General features: G+C 56.5%; 2 protein-coding genes across 2 annotated transcripts in view; both read left to right on the top strand.

The window, feature by feature from the left end:
• LOC123757756 (ephrin-B1) overlaps positions 1-23,008 on the top strand; it is a 254,137-nt gene that overhangs the window by 174,667 nt on the left and 56,462 nt on the right. The window contains exon 2 of the mRNA XM_069338808.1: positions 21,876-22,017. The gene's annotated coding sequence lies outside the window, so the exon portion shown is untranslated. The remainder of the gene's footprint in view (positions 1-21,875; positions 22,018-23,008) is intronic.
• On the top strand, positions 7,683-9,186 carry LOC138372815 (uncharacterized). Its single transcript, XM_069338476.1, has 2 exons — positions 7,683-7,696; positions 7,938-9,186. Exons 1-2 carry the CDS (start codon positions 7,683-7,685, stop codon positions 9,184-9,186), a joined length of 1,263 nt encoding a protein of 420 aa, XP_069194577.1.

The raw sequence follows: 23,008 nt of genomic DNA, 5'->3' as shown, positions 1-23,008 counted from the left end.
CAGTGCGTGTAGTAGCACTGCCGCCATTCACTTCAGACCCCCACCAGTAATAACAGGAGAGGCCTCACATCCTCTTGGGTGCTGCCAGTCCCCAACACACAGGTGCACATTCAACCACAATTGCATAGTAAATACAGCAACACACACAGGTGCTTACACTTAACAATCACAAACTACCGAAGAAAATGTTGGTGGCAGCGGTGGGATCAACTCAGTGAGATAAATTCCATCACTCCTAGGAGTCAGCGAGAGGTCATCCATCATTCCTATGTAATGTGAGCCTCTGATGTTGATAATTCTCTCTCAGAGTACCTGTTGCACCTCTGCTCTTCAACGGGGGTATTCTGCACATCCTGCCATGCCTCCTGGTCTCATGTGATGTTATTTCTGTGTGCAGGTTTAGGACCAGCCCCTCTAATATTTTGGTCACATTTGTTGAAAGCTTTTGCAAAAAAGTCTGTGTATAAATTACATCTGCGTTTTGCTTGTCTTCCACGGCCCTTAAGGCCACGTCATAGTGCTCTAGAAGTTGTAAGAGGCAGGGGCGCCCTGAACCTACACGACTACAAGCGCTGCTCGCCGCCCAAGACGGCGCCACTACAAGGTACTCACACACTTCTGGAAGTAGCAAACGTAAGAAAGTAGAGGTAACTATAGAGATAAAATGGTCTTAAGCGGAGTAGTTTAATGATACTTCTCTAAAGTCTCGGAATAATGGTAGAAAACAAGTCTTTGGTAAACCAATTAGCAGAATAACGGAGAGGATTTACCCTTCTGTTTTAAAATGGTGAGTGAGAGACGGGAGGGGTACAGAGTGCGGCGAGGGAGGGCGGGGTACAGTGGGCGGCGAGGGAGGGCGGGGTACAGTGGGCGGCGAGGGAGGGCGGGGTACAGTGGGCGGCGAGGGAGGGCTGGGTGGCGAGGGAAGTGGTTGACAACGGCTATGCTGCTCGTGATGCCGCCCACCCTGCCTGAGCCGCCCGCCCGCCCACAGCCGTTTACTTGTGACTGTTCTCTGATAAAACGCCGCTGTGATTTATGCGTCAAGGCATATCTGATGGTTCCTGTGAGAGTGGTGGTGAGAGGGGCGTGGGGGTGGTGGTGAGAGGGGCGTGGGGGTGGTGGTGAGAGGGGCGTGGGGGTGGTGGTGAGAGGGGCGTGGGGGTGGTGGTGAGAGGGACGTGAGAGGGTGGTGGTGAGAGGGGCGTGGGGGTGGTGGTGAGAGGGGCGTGGGGGTGGTGGTGAGAGGGGCGTGGGGGTGGTGGTGAGAGGGGCGTGGGGGTGTTACCTAAACCATACCTTGAGTGGGTTCGACTTGAGAGCTTGGTCCAACAGGCTGTTGTCTGGAGCGGACCTCAGGCCCACATATCCACTACAGCCTGGTTGGTCCGGTACTTCTTGCAAGCATTTGTCTGAAGTGCTTCTTGAAGACTCTTACCATTGTTCCAGAAATATTTCTAATGCCTGCTGGGAGGGTGTTGTGGTTGTGGACCTCTGATGTTCAGACATCACATGGTCGGTGCTCACTTTCCCTGTCAGAGCAGGAGAGATCTCTGAATTAGAGGCAATACAGAGAACATATACGACACGCATAGAAACAATAAAACATCTAAATTATTTGGACCGTCTTAAAGCTCTCAAAATGTACTCACTGGAAAGGAGACGAGAAAGTTATCAAATAATATATACATGGAACATACTGGAAGGTCAGGTCCCAAATTTGCACAGAAGAATTTCAACATACTGGAGTGAAAAGTACGGAAGGAAATGCAGAATAGAACCAGTGAAGAGTAGAGGTGCCATAGGCACAACCAGAGAACACTGTCTGAACATGAGAGGTCCACAGCTGATCAACACCCTCCCAGCAGGCAATAGAAATATTGCCGGAAAAAAATGTGGATGTCTTCAAGAACAAATTAGATAAAGTTCTTGCAGGAAGTTCCGGACCAACCAGGCTGTAGTTGATATGTGGGCCTACGGACAGCTGCAAGCAACAGCCTGCTGGACCAAGTTATCACAAGTCAAGCCTGGCCTCAGGCCTGGCTCATGGAGTAGAACTCCCGAGACCCTCTACAGGTAAGGTCCGCTTCTCTCCTGCATCTCTTTACAGTTCGGTTCGAATATTTGTTTAAGTATTTAATTAATATTATTCCCGTTCACACTGTTAATAGATATTCTATTAGTTTTAACACGTATAGTAATATCAAATATACAGTTTTCAAGCCCAATATGTCAGCTGGAAAGCTTAATAGCAATTTCTGAACGTTTGCGTTATTAATTTCAAAAGAATTAACTTTTTTTGTTACCCAAATGTTTTGACGCATGAGCGCTCAAGACCTGGTGACACTTGGTCTCAAGTTGGCGCCAGACAGGACCTGGCGCCAAATTTACAACGTCCTGGGTATTGTGTGTCTGTATTCTGTATTAATCCCAGTATACCCATTCCTTACAATGTCACCTGCGTCTGCACCATAATGCCTGATTTGACGAAGAATACAACCGACATTGTTAACTTGTAAGACAACAGACACAACAACGCTGACAGGCGAGGCATAAACACCTCACCAGACCCATAGTCACTCTTACGTCAACAAGGCTTATTGTCACAGTCAAATTCTTGAATTTTTGAGCGTCAGTTACGATTTTTTTTTTAAATATAGGCCTGATAAATCTTCACCCGAGATTACGCCAGTCAAAATATTTGAAGGCCCTTACACCATCTTGGCGGGAATGTTACTGTTTACGCCCCTGCACACGCCCGTAAGTGACCGATTAGGCCTGCAGGGTTTGGTAGGCCTATTCTTTAAAATTTATGTCATCTTGACTGAATTGTTTAATACAACAGATGATATAGTGGACGCTTTGACACTCTAAATTGAAAACCGAAATTGTCGAGGAGAGGGGAGAAGGGGGTGGAGGGAGGGGTTGGGGGGGGAGATCACAGGATAACACGTTGTTAATCCAACCTCTCCTCCCCTCTCCCCCACTCCTCTTCTCCCCTCACCCCCCACCCCAATCCCTCTACTTCCCTCACCCCCACCCCTCTACTTCCCTCACCCCTACCCCTCTACTCCCCTCACCCCCACTGATTACATTATGGGTTTAATAATCCTGAAAATATGACAGCTGGTGTAGGAAGGAGGGGCCGGATGGGGGACAGGATTGAATGGAGCCGGACAGTGGGTGCTGGACAGCGGGTGGTTATCTTGAGGTTATCTTGAGATGATTTCGGGGCTATAGTGTCCCCGCGGCCCGGTCCTCGACCAGGCCTCCACCCCTGGAAGCAGCCCGTGACAGCTGACTAACACCCAGGTACCTATTTTACTGCTAGGTAACAGGGGCATAGGGTGAAAGAAACTCTGCCCATTGTTTCTCGCCGGCGCTCGGGATCGAACCCGGGACCACAGGATCACAAGTCCAGCGTGCTGTCCGCTCGGCCGACCGGCTCCCACCCTGGGTGCCTGACAGTGTGTGCCTGACAGTGGGTGCCTGACAGTGGGTGCCTGACAGTGGGTGCCGGACAGTGGGTGCCTGACAGCGGGTGCCTGACAGCGGGTGCCTGACAGCGGGTGCCTGACAGCGGGTGCCTGACAGTGGGTGCCTGACAGCGGGTGCCTGACAGCGGGTGCCTGACAGCGGGTGCCTGACAGTGGGTGCCTGACAGTGGGTGCCTGACAGTGGGTGCCTGACAGTGGGTGCCTGACAGTGGGTGCCTGACAGCGGGTGCCTGACAGCGGGTGCCTGACAGTGAGTGCCTGACAGTGGGTGCCTGACAGTGGGTGCCTGACAGTGGGTGCCTGACAGTGGGTGCCTGACAGTGGGTGCCTGACAGTGGGTGCCTGACAGCGGGTGCCTGACAGCGGGTGCCTGACAGTGGGTGCCTGACAGTGGGTGCCTGACAGTGGGTGCCGGACAGCGGGTGCCGGACAGCGGGAGCCTGACAGTGGGTGCCTGACAGTGGGTGCCTGACAGTGGGTGCCTGACAGTGGGTGCCTGACAGTGGGTGCCTGACAGCGGGTGCCTGACAGCGGGTGCCTGACAGCGGGTGCCTGACAGCGGGTGCCTGACAGCGGGTGCCTGACAGCGGGTGCCGGACAGCGGGTGCCGGACAGCGGGTGCCTGACAGCGGGTGCCTGACAGCGGGTGCCGGACAGCGGGTGCCTGACAGCGGGTGCCTGACAGCGGGTGCCGGACAGCGGGTGCCTGACAGCGGGTGCCTGATAGCGGGTGCCTGACAGTGGGTGCCTGACAGCGGGTGCCTGACAGCGGGTGCCTGACAGTGGGTGCCGGACAGTGGGTGCCGGACAGTGGGTGCCTGATAGCGGGTGCCTGACAGTGGGTGCCTGACAGTGGGTGCCTGACAGCGGGTGCCTGACAGCGGGTGCCGGACAGCGGGTGCCTGACAACGGGAGCCTGACAGCGGGAGCCTGACAGCAGGTGCCGGACGGCGGGTGCCTGACAGTGGGTGCCGGACGGCGGGTGCCTGACAGCGGGTGCCTGACAGCGGGTGCCTGACAGCGGGTGCCTGACAGCGGGAGCCTGACAGCGGGTGCCTGACAGCGGGTGCCTGACAGCGGGTGCCTGACAGCGGGTGCCGGGTGCAGCAGACTGCCTCTCGCGGTCACTAGACGAAGATAAACGAGGCCAGATATTAGTTTTTCCAAGTCTCGCGCCGGATCCCATGAATTTAATATTAACCAATTATTCAAAGCGATTGATCAAATTGATAAGAGTTGAATATGAATGTTGGTCCTTGGTGTTGGGGGTAGAGGAGCGCTGGGAGCTGGGGGAGGGGTAGTGTGGGGGGCAGAGGTGGAGTATAGAGCTGGGGGAGGGGTAGTGTGGGGGGCAGAGGTGGAGTATAGAGCTGGGGGAGGGGTAGTGTGGGGGGCAGAGGTGGAGTATAGAGCTGGTGGAGGGGTAGTGTGGGGGACAGAGGTGGAGTATAGAGCTGGTGGAGGGGTAGTGTGGGGGGCAGAGGTGGATTATAGAGTTGGGGGAGGGGTAGTGTGGGGGGCAGAGGTGGAGTATAGAGCTGGGGGAGGGGTAGTGTGGGGGGCAGAGGTGGAGTATAGAGCTGGTGGAGGGGTAGTGTGGGGGACAGAGGTGGAGTATAGAGCTGGTGGAGGGGTAGTGTGGGGGACAGAGGTGGAGTATAGAGCTGGTGGAGGGGTAGTGTGGGGGGCAGAGGTGGAGTATAGAGCTGGTGGAGGGGTAGTGTGGGGGACAGAGGTGGAGTATAGAGCTGGTGGAGGGGTAGTGTGGGGGACAGAGGTGGAGTATAGAGCTGGTGGAGGGGTAGTGTGGGGGACAGAGGTGGAGTATAGAGCTGGTGGAGGGGTAGTGTGGGGGGCAGAGGTGGAGTATAGAGCTGGTGGAGGGGTAGTGTGGGGGGCAGAGGTGGAGTATAGAGCTGGGGGAGGGGTAGTGTGGGGGCAGAGGTGGAGTATAGAGCTGGGGGAGGGGTAGTGTGGGGGGCAGAGGTGGAGTATAGAGCTGGTGGAGGGGTAGTGTGGGGGACAGAGGTGGAGTATAGAGTTGGTGGAGGGGTAGTGTGGGGGACAGAGGTGGAGTATAGAGCTGGTGGAGGGGTAGTGTGGGGGACAGAGGTGGAGTATAGAGCTGGTGGAGGGGTAGTGTGGGGGGCAGAGGTGGAGTATAGAGCTGGTGGAGGGGTAGTGTGGGGGGCAGAGGTGGAGTATAGAGCTGGTGGAGGGGTAGTGTGGGGGACAGAGGTGGAGTATAGAGCTGGTGGAGGGGTAGTGTGGGGGGCAGAGGTGGAGTATAGAGCTGGGGGAGGGGTAGTGTGGGGGGCAGAGGTGGAGTATAGAGCTGGGGGAGGGGTAGTGTGGGGGGCAGAGGTGGAGTATAGAGCTGGTGGAGGGGTAGTGTGGGGGACAGAGGTGGAGTATAGAGCTGGTGGAGGGGTAGTGTGGGGGACAGAGGTGGAGTATAGAGCTGGTGGAGGGGTAGTGTGGGGGACAGAGGTGGAGTATAGAGCTGGTGGAGGGGTAGTGTGGGGGGCAGAGGTGGAGTATAGAGCTGGTGGAGGGGTAGTGTGGGGGACAGAGGTGGAGTATAGAGCTGGTGGAGGGGTAGTGTGGGGGGCAGAGGTGGAGTATAGAGCTGGTGGAGGGGTAGTGTGGGGGACAGAGGTGGAGTATAGAGCTGGTGGAGGGGTAGTGTGGGGGGCAGAGGTGGAGTATAGAGCTGGTGGAGGGGTAGTGTGGGGGACAGAGGTGGAGTATAGAGCTGGTGGAGGGGTAGTGTGGGGGACAGAGGTGGAGTATAGAGCTGGTGGAGGGGTAGTGTGGGGGACAGAGGTGGAGTATAGAGCTGGTGGAGGGGGTAGTGTGGGGGACAGAGGTGGAGTATAGAGCTGGTGGAGGGGTAGTGTGGGTGACAGAGGTGGAGTATAGAGCTGGTGGAGGGGTAGTGTGGGTGACAGAGGTGGAGTATAGAGCTGGTGGAGGGGTAGTGTGGGGGACAGAGGTGGAGTATAGAGCTGGTGGAGGGGTAGTGTGGGTGACAGAGGTGGAGTATAGAGCTGGTGGAGGGGTAGTGTGGGGGACAGAGGTGGAGTATAGAGCTGGTGGAGGGGTAGTGTGGGGGGCAGAGGTGGAGTATAGAGCTGGTGGAGGGGTAGTGTGGGTGACAGAGGTGGAGTATAGAGCTGGTGGAGGGGTAGTGTGGGGGACAGAGGTGGATTATAGAGCTGGTGGAGGGGTAGTGTGGGGGGCAGAGGTGGAGTATAGAGCTGGTGGAGGGGTAGTGTGGGGGACAGAGGTGGAGTATAGAGCTGGTGGAGGGGTAGTGTGGGGGACAGAGGTGGAGTATAGAGCTGGTGGAGGGGTAGTGTGGGGGACAGAGGTGGAGTATAGAGCTGGTGGAGGGGGTAGTGTGGGGGACAGAGGTGGAGTATAGAGCTGGTGGAGGGGTAGTGTGGGGGACAGAGGTGGAGTATAGAGCTGGTGGAGGGGTAGTGTGGGTGACAGAGGTGGAGTATAGAGCTGGTGGAGGGGTAGTGTGGGGGACAGAGGTGGAGTATAGAGCTGGTGGAGGGGTAGTGTGGGGGACAGAGGTGGAGCATAGAGCTGGTGGAGGGGTAGTGTGGGGGACAGAGGTGGAGTATAGAGCTGGTGGAGGGGTAGTGTGGGGGACAGAGGTGGAGTATAGAGCTGGTGGAGGGGTAGTGTGGGTGACAGAGGTGGAGTATAGAGCTGGTGGAGGGGTAGTGTGGGGGACAGAGGTGGAGTATAGAGCTGGTGGAGGGGTAGTGTGGGGGACAGAGGTGGAGTATAGAGCTGGTGGAGGGGTAGTGTGGGGGACAGAGGTGGAGTATAGAGCTGGTGGAGGGGTAGTGTGGGGGGCAGAGGTGGAGTATAGAGCTGGTGGAGGGGTAGTGTGGGGGACAGAGGTGGAGTATAGAGCTGGTGGAGGGGTAGTGTGGGGGACAGAGGTGGAGTATAGAGCTGGTGGAGGGGTAGTGTGGGGGACAGAGGTGGTGCCGTGCCATCTCCCCATAACAGTGGTGTGTGCTGAAGGTAACCTGGCGAGTGTTTGAGAGGCTCTCCACACAGTGACACCACAAGCTCCTCGTGTGTCTTGAGCACAACATTAAGACCATATAAAGGGCTCGAACCTGCGACTCTGGACTCCTCATATATTTCAGCATATGGGGGATGCGCACCAAGGTGTAGATGGCCTAGTCCCATGCTTATGTGCACGCTAGAGTCTTACTATGTAGGGTCTCCTAGACTTAAACTGTTTACATGAGAGTTTACCAGTCTACCTCTCGTATGAGAATTATTACTTGTGTGGAGGGAGAGGGAGGGAGGGAGAGCAGACACGATGGAGGGTAGAGAGGGGGCGCCACCAACCATCCAACACCATCACTAAGACGTTGGATGGTCTCTGAATATTCAATATTGCATTAGTGACTTGTACACGTTGAGACCTGCCCCTACCCCACGCCCTCTTCCACCCACGCCCTCTTCCACCCCACGCCCTCTTCCACCCCACGCCCTCTTCCACCCCACGCCCTCCGTCACCCCACGCCCTCCTCCACCCCACGCCCTCCGTCACCCCACGCCCTCCGTCACCCCACGCCCTCCTCCACCCCACGCCCTCCGTCACCCCACGCCCTCCGTCACCCCACGCCCTCTTCCACCCCACGCCCTCCTCCACCCCACGCCCTCCTCCACCCCACGCCCTCCTCCACCCCACGCCCTCCTCCACCCCACGCCCTCTTCCACCCCACGCCCTCTTCCACCCCACGCCCTCTTCCACCCCACGCCCTCTTCCACCCCACGCCCTCCTCCACCCCACGCCCTCTTCCACCCCACGCCCTCCTCCACCCCACGCCCTCCTCCACCCCACGCCCTCCTCCACCCCACGCCCTCCTCCACCCCACGCCCTCTTCCACCCCACGCCCTCTTCCACCCCACGCCCTCCTCCACCCCACGCCCTCCTCCACCCCACGCCCTCTTCCACCCCACGCCCTCTTCCACCCCACGCCCTCCTCCACCCCACGCCCTCTTCCACCCCACGCCCTCTTCCACCCCACGCCCTCCGTCACCCCACGCCCTCTTCCACCCCACGCCCTCTTCCACCCCACGCCCTCCTCCACCCCACGCCCTCCTCCACCCCACGCCCTCCTCCACCCCACGCCCTCCTCCACCCCACGCCCTCCTCCACCCCACGCCCTCCTCCACCCCACGCCCTCCTCCACCCCACGCCCTCCTCCACCCCACGCCCTCCTCCACCCCACGCCCTCTTCCACCCCACGCCCTCTTCCACCCCACGCCCTCTTCCACCCCACGCCCTCTTCCACCCCACGCCCTCTTCCACCCCACGCCCTCTTCCACCCCACGCCCTCCTCCACCCCACGCCCTCCTCCACCCCACGCCCTCTTCCACCCCACGCCCTCTTCCACCCCACGCCCTCTTCCACCCCACGCCCTCCTCCACCCCACGCCCTCCTCCACCCCACGCTATCCTCCACCCCACGCCCTCCTCCACCCCACGCCCTCCTCCACCCCACGCCCTCTTCCACCCCACGCCCTCTTCCACCCCACGCCCTCTTCCACCCCACGCCCTCCGTCACCCCACGCCCTCCGTCACCCCACGCCCTCCTACCCTTAGTGTATCTCCTGACAGCTGTAGGGTGTGGCTGTACCGCCGCTAGTGTGACGTCACACAGCTGTAGGGTGTGGCTGTACCGCCGCTAGTGTGACGTCACACAGCTGTAGGGTGTGATTGTACCGCCGCTAGTGTGACGTCACACAGCTGTAGGGTGTGGCTGTACCGCCGCTAGTGTGACGCCACACAGCTGTAGGGTGTGGCTGTACCGCCGCTAGTGTGACGCCACACAGCTGTAGGGTGTGGCTGTACCGTCGCTAGTGTGACGCCACACAGCTGTAGGGTGTGGCTGCACCGCCACTAGTGTGACGTCACACAGCTGTAGGGTGTGGCTGTACCGCCGCTAGTGTGACGTCACACAGCTGTAGGGTGTGATTGTACCGCCGCTAGTGTGACGTCACACAGCTGTAGGGTGTGGCTGTACCGCCACTAGTGTGACGCCACACAGCTGTAGGGTGTGGCTGTACCACCGCTAGTGTGACGTCACACAGCTGTAGGGTGTGGCTGTACCCGCCCCTAGTGTGACGCCACACAGCTGTAGGGTGTGGCTGTACCGCCGCTAGTGTGACGCCACACAGCTGTAGGGTGTGGCTGTACCGCCGCTAGTGTGACGCCACACAGCTGTAGGGTGTGGCTGTACCCGCCCCTAGTGTGACGCCACACAGCTGTAGGGTGTGGCTGTACCGCCGCTAGTGTGACGTCACACAGCTGTAGGGTGTGGCTGTACCCGCCCCTAGTGTGACGCCACACAGCTGTAGGGTGTGGCTGTACCGCCGCTAGTGTGACGCCACACAGCTGTAGGGTGTGGCTGTACCGCCGCTAGTGTGACGTCACACAGCTGTAGGGTGTGGCTGTACCCGCCCCTAGTGTGACGTCACACAGCTGTAGGGTGTTGCTGTACCCGCCCCTAGTGTGACGTCACACAGCTGTAGGGTGTGACTGTACCGCCCCTAGTGTGACGTCACACAGTTGTAGGGTGTGTCTGTACTGCCCCTAGTGTGACGCCAAACAGCTGTAGGGTGTGGCTGTACCCGCCCCTAGTGTGACGTCACACAGCTGTAGGGTGTGGCTGTACCGCCCCTAGTGTGACGCCAAACAGCTGTAGGGTGTGGCTGTACCGCCCCTAGTGTGACGCCAAACAGCTGTAGGGTGTGGCTGTACCGCCGCTAGTGTGACGCCACACAGCTGTAGGGTGTGGCTGTACCAGCCCCTAGTGTGACGTCACACAGCTGTAGGGTGTGGCTGTACCGCCCCTAGTGTGACGCCAAACAGCTGTAGGGTGTGGCTGTACCCGCCCCTAGTGTGACGTCACACAGCTGTAGGGTGTGGCTGTACCGCCCCTAGTGTGACGCCAAACAGCTGTAGGATGTGGCTGTACCGCCCCTAGTGTGACGCCAAACAGCTGTAGGGTGTGGCTGTACCGCCGCTAGTGTGACGCCACACAGCTGTAGGGTGTGGCTGTACCGCCCCTAGTGTGACGCCAAACAGCTGTAGGGTGTGGCTGTACCGCCCCTAGTGTGACGCCAAACAGCTGTAGGGTGTGGCTGTACCGCCCCTAGTGTGACGCCACACAGCTGTAGGGTGTGGCTGTACCGCCTCTAGTGTGACGCCACACAGCTGTAGGGTGTGGCTGTACCGCCCCTAGTGTGACGCCAAACAGCTGTAGGGTGTGGCTGTACCGCCGCTAGTGTGACGCCACACAGCTGTAGGGTGTGGCTGTACCGCCCCTAGTGTGACGCCACACTGTCGTTCCCTGGGGCTGGCGCCACCGGGTCTCTCAGTCTCCCCTTGGCACTTAAATTCTGATGTCAGCCCTGGAGCGCCACCGTTCAAGTGTCACTTAGCATAATTTCATTGTACATCCTCATTTTTATAAGCGCTAGATCCGTATCATTAGTCGCGGTGATGTGACGCCTGGTTTGCCGTGGTGCCACGTCTGGGCGGACCCCTGCTCCTTGTCTCACACGCATTTGCAGCATTGAAGTCGTCGCCATAGAAATACGATGGTGGTTCGCGACCATTAACACCACACTCAATTTCCTCTGGTCACTTTTCAAGATAAATCTGTGGATTCGCCGTGACAGATTCTAAAGACTTGGCAACGGTGCAATCCGTCTTGAAGTCGTAAGTTGCCGCCAAAATATTTGCCGCGCGCGGGACAGTAGGCGGCGCGGGACTCCCAGCCTTAAGGTGTCGGGGTCTAGAGGCTATTTTCCCGCCACTTGCTTCAGCTGACGTGATAAGCACAAGTGCTAAGGGATTATTTGTCCAAACATGCATTAGGTTCATATGAGTGATGGTTGTTGATGCTGAGGATAGTGATGGTGGTGATGGTGTTGGTGATGATGGTGACGATGGGCTGGTGGAGGCGACGAGAGTGCCAACCGTATGGCACCATGACAAGCTCGAGTGCCGCCGAGTCTGGCACCCCATAGCGGGAGGTTTTACCCCGTCACACACGATCCAGGGGCCATTAAGCATTCACCAAACCACTTACGAAACCTGTACATCTTTCCTTAATCATAGCGACTTTGTTTACATTTATTAAGCAGTTTACGAGGTTGTAAACTTCACAACCCAAGATTATTATTTATAAACAACCTCTTAGTGCTTCGAAGCTCATAATCTGTTTAATAAATGTAAACAAAGCCGCCATGATTGAGGAAAGATGTAGAGGTTCCGTAAGTGGACGCGCAAATGTTTAATGAATCCCGATGCATATCTTGAGGTTGAGTACGGTTAACAGCACAACTGTGTGGTTCATTAATTAGTGGTGTTAACACTGAGAGCGAGTGAACAGATGTTCAGATACAGGTAGAGAGTGAACAGCGTGTTCAACACGGAGAGTGGCCCTGTTGATGTGTTGATGTCTTCTGTTCCCATCACCCCAAACTGTACACTTCTCTCGCCTCCCCTTCCTCAAGCTTCCCATCTCCCCTTACCTCAAGCTTCCCATCTCCCCTTACCTCAGGCTTCCCATCTCCCCCTTACCTCAGGCTTCCCAGCTCCCCTTACCTCAGGCTTCCCATCTCCCCTTACCTCAGGCTTCCCATCTCCCCTTACCTCAGGCTTCCCATCTCCCCTTACCTCAGGCTTCCCATCTCCCCTTACCTCAGGCTTCCCATCTCCCCTTACCTCAAGCTTCCCATCTCCCCTTACCTCAAGCTTCCCATCTCCCCTTACCTCAAGCTTCCCATCTCCCCTTACCTCAGGCTTCCCATCTCCCCTTACCTCAGGCTTCCCATCTCCCCTTACCTCAGGCTTCCCAGCTCCCCTTACCTCAGGCTTCCCAGCTCCCCTTAACTCAGGCTTCCCAGCTCCCCTTAACTCAGGCTTCCCAGCTCCCCTTAACTCAGGCTTCCCAGCTCCCCTTAACTCAGGCTTCCCATCTCCCCTTACCTCAGGCTTCCCATCTCCCCTTACCTCAGGCTTCCCATCTCCCCTTACCTCAGGCTTCCCATCTCCCCTTACCTCAGGCTTCCCATCTCCCCTTATCTCAGGTTTCCCATCTCCCCTTACCTCAGGCTTCCCATCTCCCCTTACCTCAAGCTTCCCATCTCCCCTTACCTCAAGCTTCCCATCTCCCCTTACCTCAAGCTTCCCATCTCCCCTTACCTCAAGCTTCCCATCTCCCCTTACCTCAGGCTTCCCATCTCCCCTTACCTCAGGCTTCCCATCTCCCCTTACCTCAGGCTTCCCAGCTCCCCTTACCTCAGGCTTCCCAGCTCCCCTTAACTCAGGCTTCCCAGCTCCCCTTAACTCAGGCTTCCCAGCTCCCCTTAACTCAGGCTTCCCATCTCCCCTTACCTCAGGCTTCCCATCTCCCCTTACCTCAGGCTTCCCATCTCCCCTTTCGACCTCTTCTTTCCATCCTTCTCTGCCCCCTTACCTCAGGCTTCCCATCTCCCCTTTCGACCCCTTCTTTCCATCCTTCTCTGCCCCCTTCCCTTGCTGTCTTTTCCCTGTTTCCCATCACTCCCTCACTTGAAGGGGCGGTGGCACCCCTTCCCCAACACATTGCTGCTAACTAAACGACAAAAGCCACACCGGCTAACCATTCCCTCGTCGTTCCGGGTGTTGGTTAGTGTTATAATGGGACAGTTACCCTTTCCATATTCTCCCCCTTCGCTCGTTTTCTGTTTATGCTTGCTCAGCTCCCCTCTTCTCTCGGCCCTTTTCTTTTTTTTCCCCACCCATTTTTCCCCTCCTTATTCTCCCCTCACTTGTAAAGCCTTGAGGGGGACCTCCTGCTGGAGCCATCATGCCGGAGATGACGCCCCAGCTTCCTGCTCCTCCTGTTGCTGCTGCTGCTGCTCTTATGACTGCTCTTGTTGATGCTGCTGCTCTTCTTGTTGATGCTGGTGCTGTTGTTGATGCTGCTGCTCTTCTTGTTGATGCTGGTGCTGTTGATGCTGCTGTTGATGCTGGTCCTGTTGATGATGCTGCTGTTGATGCTGGTGCTGTTGTTGATGCTGCTGTTGATGCTGGTGCTGTTGATGTTGTTGCTGTCATTGACAAGTGTGTAAAGTGACGGAGAAAAGTAACCAGGTGGGGGATGGTGGAGCATGAGGAGAGGACACGGAGGACAAGGCCAGCAGCTGGGTTAGTAAAGTGACTGACAACCCTGGTTGACTTCTCTGACAAAGTTACTAAAATAACACAAAAAAGGGAGGCTGGGTATACTGTATTTTCTTAGGCTGTCAAAAAGTATTTGACGCCGAAACTGTACCTCACACTAATGGCTTGTTATGACAGTGAGATATGGATACAATATTTTTCAGATGTGACAGGAAACACCGGCTACAGGGTGGGGTCAGCCTCTACATCAAAGACACACTCATCTGTACTGAGCTGCTAAACACCACAAATGATATGGTGGAAGTGCTGATAATCAAAATAGAGATCTTAAATGTGGTTATTGTCCTTGTGTATACGTCACCGGAGGCAAATCACCAGCAGTTTAAAGACCAACTAATGAAAGTAGAACACTGCTTGGAAACCCTCACAAAACCTGCCCTTGACATCTTGCTCTCGGTGGTTTCAACTCAAGGAATCTAAAATTTAAAATGTGGCAAATACTGTTATAGCAGAGAGTCCCAGGAAGCGGTCTGAATGAACAGTCACACACACGTGACCTCTTGCAGATGCACTCACCTAGTTGTGCTTGCGGGAGTTGAGCTTTGGCTCTTTGGTCCCGCCTCTCAACTGTCAATACAGGTGTACAGGTTCCTGAGCCTATTGGGCTCTATCATATCTACATTTGAAACTGTGTATGGAGTCAGCCTCCACCACATCACTTCCTAATACATTCCATTTACTAACTACTCTGACACTGAAAACTTCTTTCTAACGTCTCTGTGGTTCATTTGGGTATTCAGCTTCCACCTGTGTCCCCTTGTCCGTGTACCACCCGTGTTAAATAATCCATCCTTTTCTACCTTGTCAATTCCCCTGAGAATCTTGTATGTGGTGATCATATCTCCCCGAGCTCTTCTGTCTTCCAGCGACGTGAAGTGCAGTTCCATCAGCCTTTCCTTGTAACTCGTGCCTCTTAGTTCTGGGACTAGCCTAATGGCATACCTCTGAGCTTTTTCCAGTTTCGTCTTGTGTTTGTGCCTACGGGCTCCATGCTGGGGCCGCATACTCCAGGATTGGCCTTACATATATGGCATACAAGGTTCTGAAAGATTCCTTACACAAGTTTCTGAAGGCAGTTCTGATGTTAGCCAGCCTCGCATACGCCGCAGATGTTATTCTTTTGATGTGGGCTTCAGGAGACAGGGTTGGTGTGATATCAACTCCTAGCTCTTTCTCTCTGTCCGTTTCGTGAAGGACTTCCTCTGCCATTCGGTATCCAGTATCTGGTCTCCTATGTGTGACACATTTGCTTCAAGCCAGCAAATAGTAGAACCAACTAGGAAAGAAAACGCACTAAACCGTTTTTACAGCCAACGCTGAGCCGATTAGGGACATAATGATTACAAATACTTGTTACTCGGATCACAACCTAATCGAAGTTCAGAGAAGCATGAGCAGTATGACCTGCGCAGCCAATCTCAAATCCAAGAAGACGAGAATTCGGCAAAATTAATTTTAACAAACATTAACTGTGAACGAATAAACGAAGACCTCGCAGAACATTGCTGGGAACAAATCCACAAGGGCCGTGACAAGGATTCGAACCTGCGTACGGGAGCATCCCATCTCGTCATGGCCCTTGTGGATTTGTTCATTTGTGCATCACGTTAGTGTGATCTCTGTGTGTAATGATGTAAGGGCGAAGACGGAGAACGGCTTATTGACATAGCTGGAGTGCATGGGGGAGTTGTGTAAAATCCTGGTTTGTGCCTCGGAGTGGCTATGGGATCCAGTAAGTTCAGTAGAACTTCGGTTTCAACTCTTTTACCCTGTCGTAGCTCAGTCGATGAAGGCAGTGTCTGGGATGCTCCCGGACGCAGGTTCGAATCCTCGTCACGGCCCTTGTGGATTTGTTCATTTGTGCATCACGTTAGTGTGATCTCTGTGTGTAATTGCTGGGAAGAACAACTACATAATACAGACTTAAACCAGTTCTTAGAGAAAATAGGCACTGTACCACTAAGGAACATGTAGACGACATACACCACTAAGGAACATGTAGACGACATACACCACTAAGGAACATGTAGACGACATACACCACTAAGGAACATGTAGACGACATACACCACTAAGGAACATGTAGACGACATACACCACTAAGGAACATGTTGACGACATACACCACTAAGGAACATGTAGACGACATACACCACTAAGGAACATGTAGACGACATACACCACTAAGGAACATGTAGACGACATACACCACTAAGGAACATGTAGACGACATACACCACTAAGGAACATGTTGACGACATACACCACTAAGGAACATGTAGACGACATACACCACTAAGGAACATGTAGACGACATACACCACGAAGAAAAATGTGGTATCGAGTTGGTTTTCGATACCAACTGGGAGGAGAACAGCGCTCCCTATACAGGCGAAGACAACACAACAGAACATCTCAGACGCTCCACTCCATCCCACCAACGACCAGGAAGGAAGGCTGCCTACCTCCTGTGTACCTTGTGGAGGTTCCGGGGATCAACGTCCCCGCGCCCCGGTCTCCGACCAGGCCTCCCGTTTGGTCGCCTGGTGAAACAGGTTGTTGGAAACGGCTGCTCGCAGCCTGACGTATGAATCACAGCCTGGTTGATCAGGTATCCTTTGGAGGTGTTCATCCAGTTCTCTCTTGAACACAGTGAGGGGTCAGCCAGTTATGCCCCTTATGTGTAGTGGAAGCGTGTTGAACAGTCTCGGGCCTCTGATGTTGATAGTTCTCTCTCAGAGTACCTGTTGCACCTCTGCTCTTCAACGGGGGTATTCTGCACATCCTGCCATGCCTCCTGGTCTCATGTGGTGTTATTTCTGTGTGCAGGTTTGGAAGATTTGTACCTACTCTAGATTAGACTTAGTACCTACGCAGATTAGACTTGGCCTTCCAACTTTATTTACAATTTCCCAGTCACCAGTCGCATTCAATTTGTCTTGGAAGCAAATAGACGTGTGATCCCCAGGATTGTTTCAAGCGTAGGTTAGACACATTTATATGAATGAATTTGGGTGGATGTAAATAGGAGCTGCTTCGTATGGGTCAGCAGGCATTCTGCAGTTTCCTTTATTCTTATAATTACCAAGAGTGTTGTTTATGCGTCTGGTTTACCAGGAGTATACCTGAATCGGGTTGTCGGAGTCGTCCTACTCCCCAAACCTGGCCTGGGGCTAAGCTTGACTTGAAGTAACTTTGTCCAACAGGCTGTTGTTTGTAGGAGCCCGCAGGCCCACATATCAGTAAGCCGGTTGGCCCGGCACTTCTTGCAGGAATGGCGTACCTCGCTCTCTTCCAAAATTCTTGAGTCATTTCAGAAGAAAACTGGTTGTGTGAGGAGCGGCCCTCATACTGGAGGAGGGTGGTAGCCATGTGCCACAACACTGCTTCAGTGTGGGTCCTGTGCGACACGCTCGGTGGCCTCAGTGTGTTGTGTGGCGGGTCCGCTAGTGTGGTCACATGATACTCACACTGCACTTTATCCTGGTGAGTTAGTGTGTATGTAGTGAAGCTGGCTCACAGGTACAAGGCTCAGGGAGCAGCATCAGCAGGCAACAGCAGGTGGCGGAGGGTGACAGGGCCTCAGCAGGCTGTTGCTTCACCATTAACACTATCTAAATAGGATCAGAGTGGACCACTGGCCATTACTGGTGCCATTAAGGCCACGACTTTATCTTGATAACAAACTATGAAATATTCGGCCCAGGGTTCTCCGCTTGTAATTAATGGAAGCACCACCACATAACTTGGCTCCGTGTCTTGTCTTCCAGGTGTGGGCGGCCAGTGTGGGGTGTGGGCGGCCAGTGTTGGGTGTGGGCGGCCGGTGTGGGGTGTGGGCGGCCGGTGTGGGGTGTGGGCGGCCGGTGTGGGGGCGTGGGCGGCCGGTGTGGGGTGTGGGCGGCCGGTGTGGGGTGTGGGCGGCCGGTGTGGGGTGTGGGCGGCCGGTGTGGGGTGTGGGCGGCCGGTGTGGGGGCGTGGGCGGCCGGTGTGGGGTGTGGGCGGCCGGTGTGGGGTGTGGGCGGCCGGTGTGGGGTGTGGGCGGCCGGTGTGGGGGCGTGGGCGGCCGGTGTGGGGTGTGGGCGGCCGGTGTGGGGTGTGGGCGGCCGGTGTGGGGGCGTGGGCGGCCAGTGTGGGCGGCTGTATGGGGTGTGGGCGGCCGGTGTGGGCGGCCGGTGTGGGGTGTGGGCGGCCGGTGTGGGGGTGTGGGCAGCCGGTGTGGGCGGCCTGTATGGGGTGTGGGCGGGCTGTGTGGGGTGTGGGCGGCCGGTGTGGGGTGTGGGCGGCAAGTGTGGGGTGTGGGCGGCCGGTGTGGGGGTGTGGGCGGCCAGTGTGGGGTGTGGGCGGCCGGTGTGGGGTGTGGGCAGCCGGTGAGGGCGGCCAGTGTGGGGGTGTGGGCGGCCGGTGTGGGGCTGTGGGCGGCCAGTGTGGGGTGTGGGCGGCCGGTGTGGGGTGTGGGTGGCCGGTGTGGGGTGTGGGCGGCCGGTGTGGGGTGTGGGCGGCCGGTGTGGGGGTGTGGGCAGCCGGTGTGGGCGGCCTGTATGGGGTGTGGGCGGCCAGTGTGGGGTGTGGGCGGCCAGTGTGGGGTGTGGGCGGCCAGTGTGGGGTGTGGGCGGCCAGTGTGGGGTGTGGGCGGCCAGTGTGGGGTGTGGCCGGCCAGTGTGGGGTGTGGCCGGCCAGTGTGGGGTGTGGGCGGCCAGTGTGGGGTGTGGCCGGCCAGTGTGGGGTGTGGCCGGCCAGTGTGGGGTGTGGCCGGCCAGTGTGGGGTGTGGCCGGCCAGTGTGGGGTGTGGCCGGCCAGTGTGGGGTGTGGCCGGCCAGTGTGGGGTGTGGACGGCCAGTGTGGGGTGTGGCCGGCCAGTGTGGGGTGTGGCCGGCCAGTGTGGGGTGTGGCCGGCCAGTGTGGGGTGTGGCCGGCCAGTGTGGGGTGTGGCCGGCCAGTGTGGGGTGTGGACGGCCAGTGTGGGGTGTGGCCGGCCAGTGTGGGGTGTGGCCGGCCAGTGTGGGGTGTGGACGGCCAGTGTGGGGTGTGGCCGGCCAGTGTGGGGTGTGGCCGGCCAGTGTGGGGTGTGGCCGGCCAGTGTGGGGTGTGGCCGGCCAGTGTGGGGTGTGGCCGGCCAGTGTGGGGTGTGGCCGGCCAGTGTGGGGTGTGGCCGGCCAGTGTGGGGTGTGGCCGGCCAGTGTGGGGTGTGGCCGGCCAGTGTGGGGTGTGGCCGGCCAGTGTGGGGTGTGGCCGGCCAGTGTGGGGTGTGGCCGGCCAGTGTGGGGTGTGGACGACAGTGTGGGGTGTGGCCGGCCAGTGTGGGGTGTGGGCGGCCAGTGTGGGGTGTGGCCGGCCAGTGTGGGGTGTGGACGACAGTGTGGGGTGTGGACGACAGTGTGGGGTGTGGACGGCCAGTGTGGGGTGTGGACGGCCAGTGTGGGGTGTGGCCGGCCAGTGTGGGGTGTGGCCGGCCAGTGTGGGGTGTGGGCGGCCAGTGTGGGGTGTGGGCGGCCAGTGTGGGGTGTGGCCGGCCAGTGTGGGGTGTGGGCGGCCAGTGTGGGTTGTGGGCGGCCAGTGTGGGGTGTGGCCGGCCAGTGTGGGGTGTGGCCGGCCAGTGTGGGGTGTGGCCGGCCAGTGTGGGGTGTGGACGACAGTGTGGGGTGTGGACGACAGTGTGGGGTGTGGCCGGCCAGTGTGGGGTGTGGGCGGCCAGTGTGGGGTGTGGCCGGCCAGTGTGGGGTGTGGACGACAGTGTGGGGTGTGGACGGCCAGTGTGGGGTGTGGACGGCCAGTGTGGGGTGTGGACGGCCAGTGTGGGGTGTGGACGGCCAGTGTGGGGTGTGGCCGGCCAGTGTGGGGTGTGGCCGGCCAGTGTGGGGTGTGGCCGGCCAGTGTGGGGTGTGGGCGGCCAGTGTGGGGTGTGGGCGGCCAGTGTGGGGTGTGGCCGGCCAGTGTGGGGTGTGGCCGGCCAGTGTGGGGTGTGGGCGGCCAGTGTGGGGTGTGGCCGGCCAGTGTGGGGTGTGGCCGGCCAGTGTGGGGTGTGTTTATGGATCGCGACTAACAGAAAGTCCTAAAACTAATCACTTACGGTCATGTCAGACTGAAGTATTGAGCAAGTGAATATTTAGTTTTCAGAGCGGCGATAGAATATTTGGTGATAATTCGCGCGTGACATTTTGAGGACAGACAGCCATCCACGGAGGAAGGGGAGACCGCCAGGGCATGACGGATGCCAGACTGGCCCGTCGGTGCCCCGGCCACAAGGGCCAGTCTCCACTACCTCACACCCGCTGGTCACAACATATAAAAATACAAATCCACTCCCCGATGTTCGAACATATTTTTCTACAATTGAACATTGGAGCGGCGGTCATTTATAGCGATGCGTTGAAGTTGACCTTTTCTAAGTTTGTGGCATTTATATTGTATTTATGGCAGTCTTTACACGGTAGTGGCGCAGTTTAGTCCCCCCTTCACCTATTTCACGTTTTCTGTTTGTGATTTAGTGGTGGGGGGGGGGGGGCTGGTCAAAATGTACGCAAGACTGTTGGAAGTGTCGGAACTGTATGGTTAGTGAGGTGTGGAGGGGTTGGTTCGCCTCGGTTACCTTTGGATTTGTTGTTAGCATGGTGTGTGGGTACTCACCTAGTTGTGCTTGCGGGGATTGAGCTCTGACTCTTTGATCCCGCCTCTTAACTGTCAATCAACTGGTGTACAGATTCCTGAGCCTATTAGGCTCTTATTATATTTACACTTGAAACTGTCAATGGAGTCAGCCTCCACCAAAGGTAGGTATGTAATTACCTAAGTGTAGTTACAGGATGAGAGCTACGCTCGTGGTGTCCCGTCTTCCCAGCACTCTTTGTCATATAACGCTTAGAAACTACTGACGGTCTTGGCCTCCACCACTTTCTCACCAACTTGTTCCAACCGTCTACCACTCTGTTTGCGAAAGTGATTTTTCTTATATTTCTTCGGCATCTGTGTTTAGCTAGTTTATATCTGTGACCTCTTGTTCTTAAAGTTCCAGGTCTCGGGAAATCTTCCCTATCGATTTTATCAATTCCTGTTACTATTTTGTATGTAGTGATCATATCACCTCTTTTTCTTCTGTCTTCCAGTTTTGGCATATTTAATGCCTCTAATCTCTCTTCGTAGCTCTTGCCCTTCAGTTCTGGGAGCCACTTAGTAGCATGTCTTTGCACCTTTTCCAGTTTGTTGATGTGCTTCTTAAGATATGGGCACCACACAACCGCTGCATATTCTAGCTTTGGCCTAACAAAGCTAGAATAGGCCTCTAGAATAGAATAATAGGTGTGTGTGTGTGTGTGTGTGTGTGTGTGTGTGTGTGTGTGTGTGTGTGTGTGTGTGTGTGTGTACTCACCTTTTTGTGCTTGCGGGGGTTGAGCTCTGGCTCTTTGGTCAGAGTGTGTGTGTGTGTTTTACGAAATATATACGAGAATGCTCTTCACCATTGCTTGGGGTGGACGGTAGAGCGACGGTCTCGCTTCATGCAGGTCGGCGTTCAATCCCCGACCGTCCAAGTGGTTGGGCACCATTCCTTCCCCCCGTCCCATCCCTGACCCTTATCCTGACCCCTTCCCAATGCCATATAATCGTAATGGCTCGGTGCTTTCCCCTGATAATTCGGTCATGACCATTACTCTCGAGCCTTTAATGTGATACTAATGCCAGTAAGTTGGCGGAACCAGCAACCGGTAGCGGAGACCGAGCCGCGGAGCCGTTGATCCACGGAATCTCCACAAGGGAGGTAAGTATGTACTCAAGACCTTGGTGAAGCACTCAGGAGAGTGCGAAAGACCTTACATAAAACCCACATTGTTTTTTTTACCCCATATTAATATGTACAATAAGCAAGTTCCATTACTGTGATAGAGGACTTACAAGAGAGAGTCTCACACCTGGGGCCGAGAGTGCGTTCCCAGTCACATATTTACACCTGTCGTGTATTTACATGTCTTAGCAACATTGAATATGTACAAAATAAAATTTACATAATTTGATATTTTAATATATGTATTATTGGGTGTGATGATGAGGGTTAAGGCCGTTGTGGGGAGCAGACTACTAACTCCTCGGTGTTCTCCTCCTCCACAGATTCCGGATAGACAATACCGATCACATAATAGATGTGAACAAGGGCAATATTCCCTTCGAGTACGACCAGGTCAACATCATCTGCCCCGTCTACAACAAGGACACCAGTGAGGACGACGCTGAGAAGTATATCATCTACAATGTGAGTTATACCTCGTCTCTCTCTGTCTGTTGGGGGCCCTCCCCCTCGTGTCTCTCTGTCTGTTTGGGCCCCCCTCTCATGTCTCTCTGTCTGTTGGGGCCCCCCCCTCGTGTCTCTCTGTCTGTTGGGGCCCCCCTCTCATGTCTCTCTGTCTGTTGGGGCCCCCCTCTCATGTCTCTCTGTCTGTTGGGGCCCCCCCCCCTCGTGTCTCTCTGTCTGTTGGGGCCCCCCTCTCATGTCTCTCTGTCTGTTGGAGCCCTCCCCCTCGTCTCTCTCTGTCTGTTGGGGGCCCTCCCCCTCGTGTCTCTCTGTCTGTTGGGGCCCCCCTCTCATGTCTCTCTGTCTGTTGGGGCCCCCCCCCTCGTGTCTCTCTGTCTGTTGGGGCCCCCCTCTCATGTCTCTCTGTCTGTTGGGGCCCCCCTCTCATGTCTCTCTGTCTGTTGGGGCCCCCCCCCTCGTGTCTCTCTGTCTGTTGGGGCCCCCCTCTCATGTCTCTCTGTCTGTTGGGGCCCTCCCCCTCGTGTCTCTCTGTCTGTTGGGGGCCCTCCCCCTCGTCTCTCTCTGTCTGTTGGGGCCCTCCCCCTCGTCTCTCTCTGTCTGTTGGGGCCCTCCCCCTCGTGTCTCTCTGTCTGTTGGGGCCCCCCTCTCATGTCTCTCTGTCTGTTGGGCCCCCCCCCTCGTGTCTCTCTGTCTGTTGGGGCCCCCCTCTCATGTCTCTCTGTCTGTTGGGGCCCCCCCCTCGTGTCTCTCTGTCTGTTGGGGCCCCCCTCTCATGTCTCTCTGTCTGTTGGGGCCCCCCCCCCTCGTGTCTCTCTGTCTGTCTGTTGGGGCCCTCCTCGTGTCTGTCTGTCTGTTGGGGCCCCCCCTCGTGTCTCTCTGTCTGTTGGGGTCCCCCTCGTGTCTGTCTGTCTCAGCCCCCCCCACATCTGTCGTTTGTCACCCCACATCTGTCAGTTGTGGCTGCAGGTGTTGAAGCCAGAAAACAAATCTT

Source organism: Procambarus clarkii, chromosome 40 (assembly GCF_040958095.1).
Source record: "Procambarus clarkii isolate CNS0578487 chromosome 40, FALCON_Pclarkii_2.0, whole genome shotgun sequence".
Lineage (NCBI taxonomy): Eukaryota > Metazoa > Arthropoda > Malacostraca > Decapoda > Cambaridae > Procambarus > Procambarus clarkii.
This window is presented reverse-complemented; position numbering and strand designations above follow the sequence as displayed.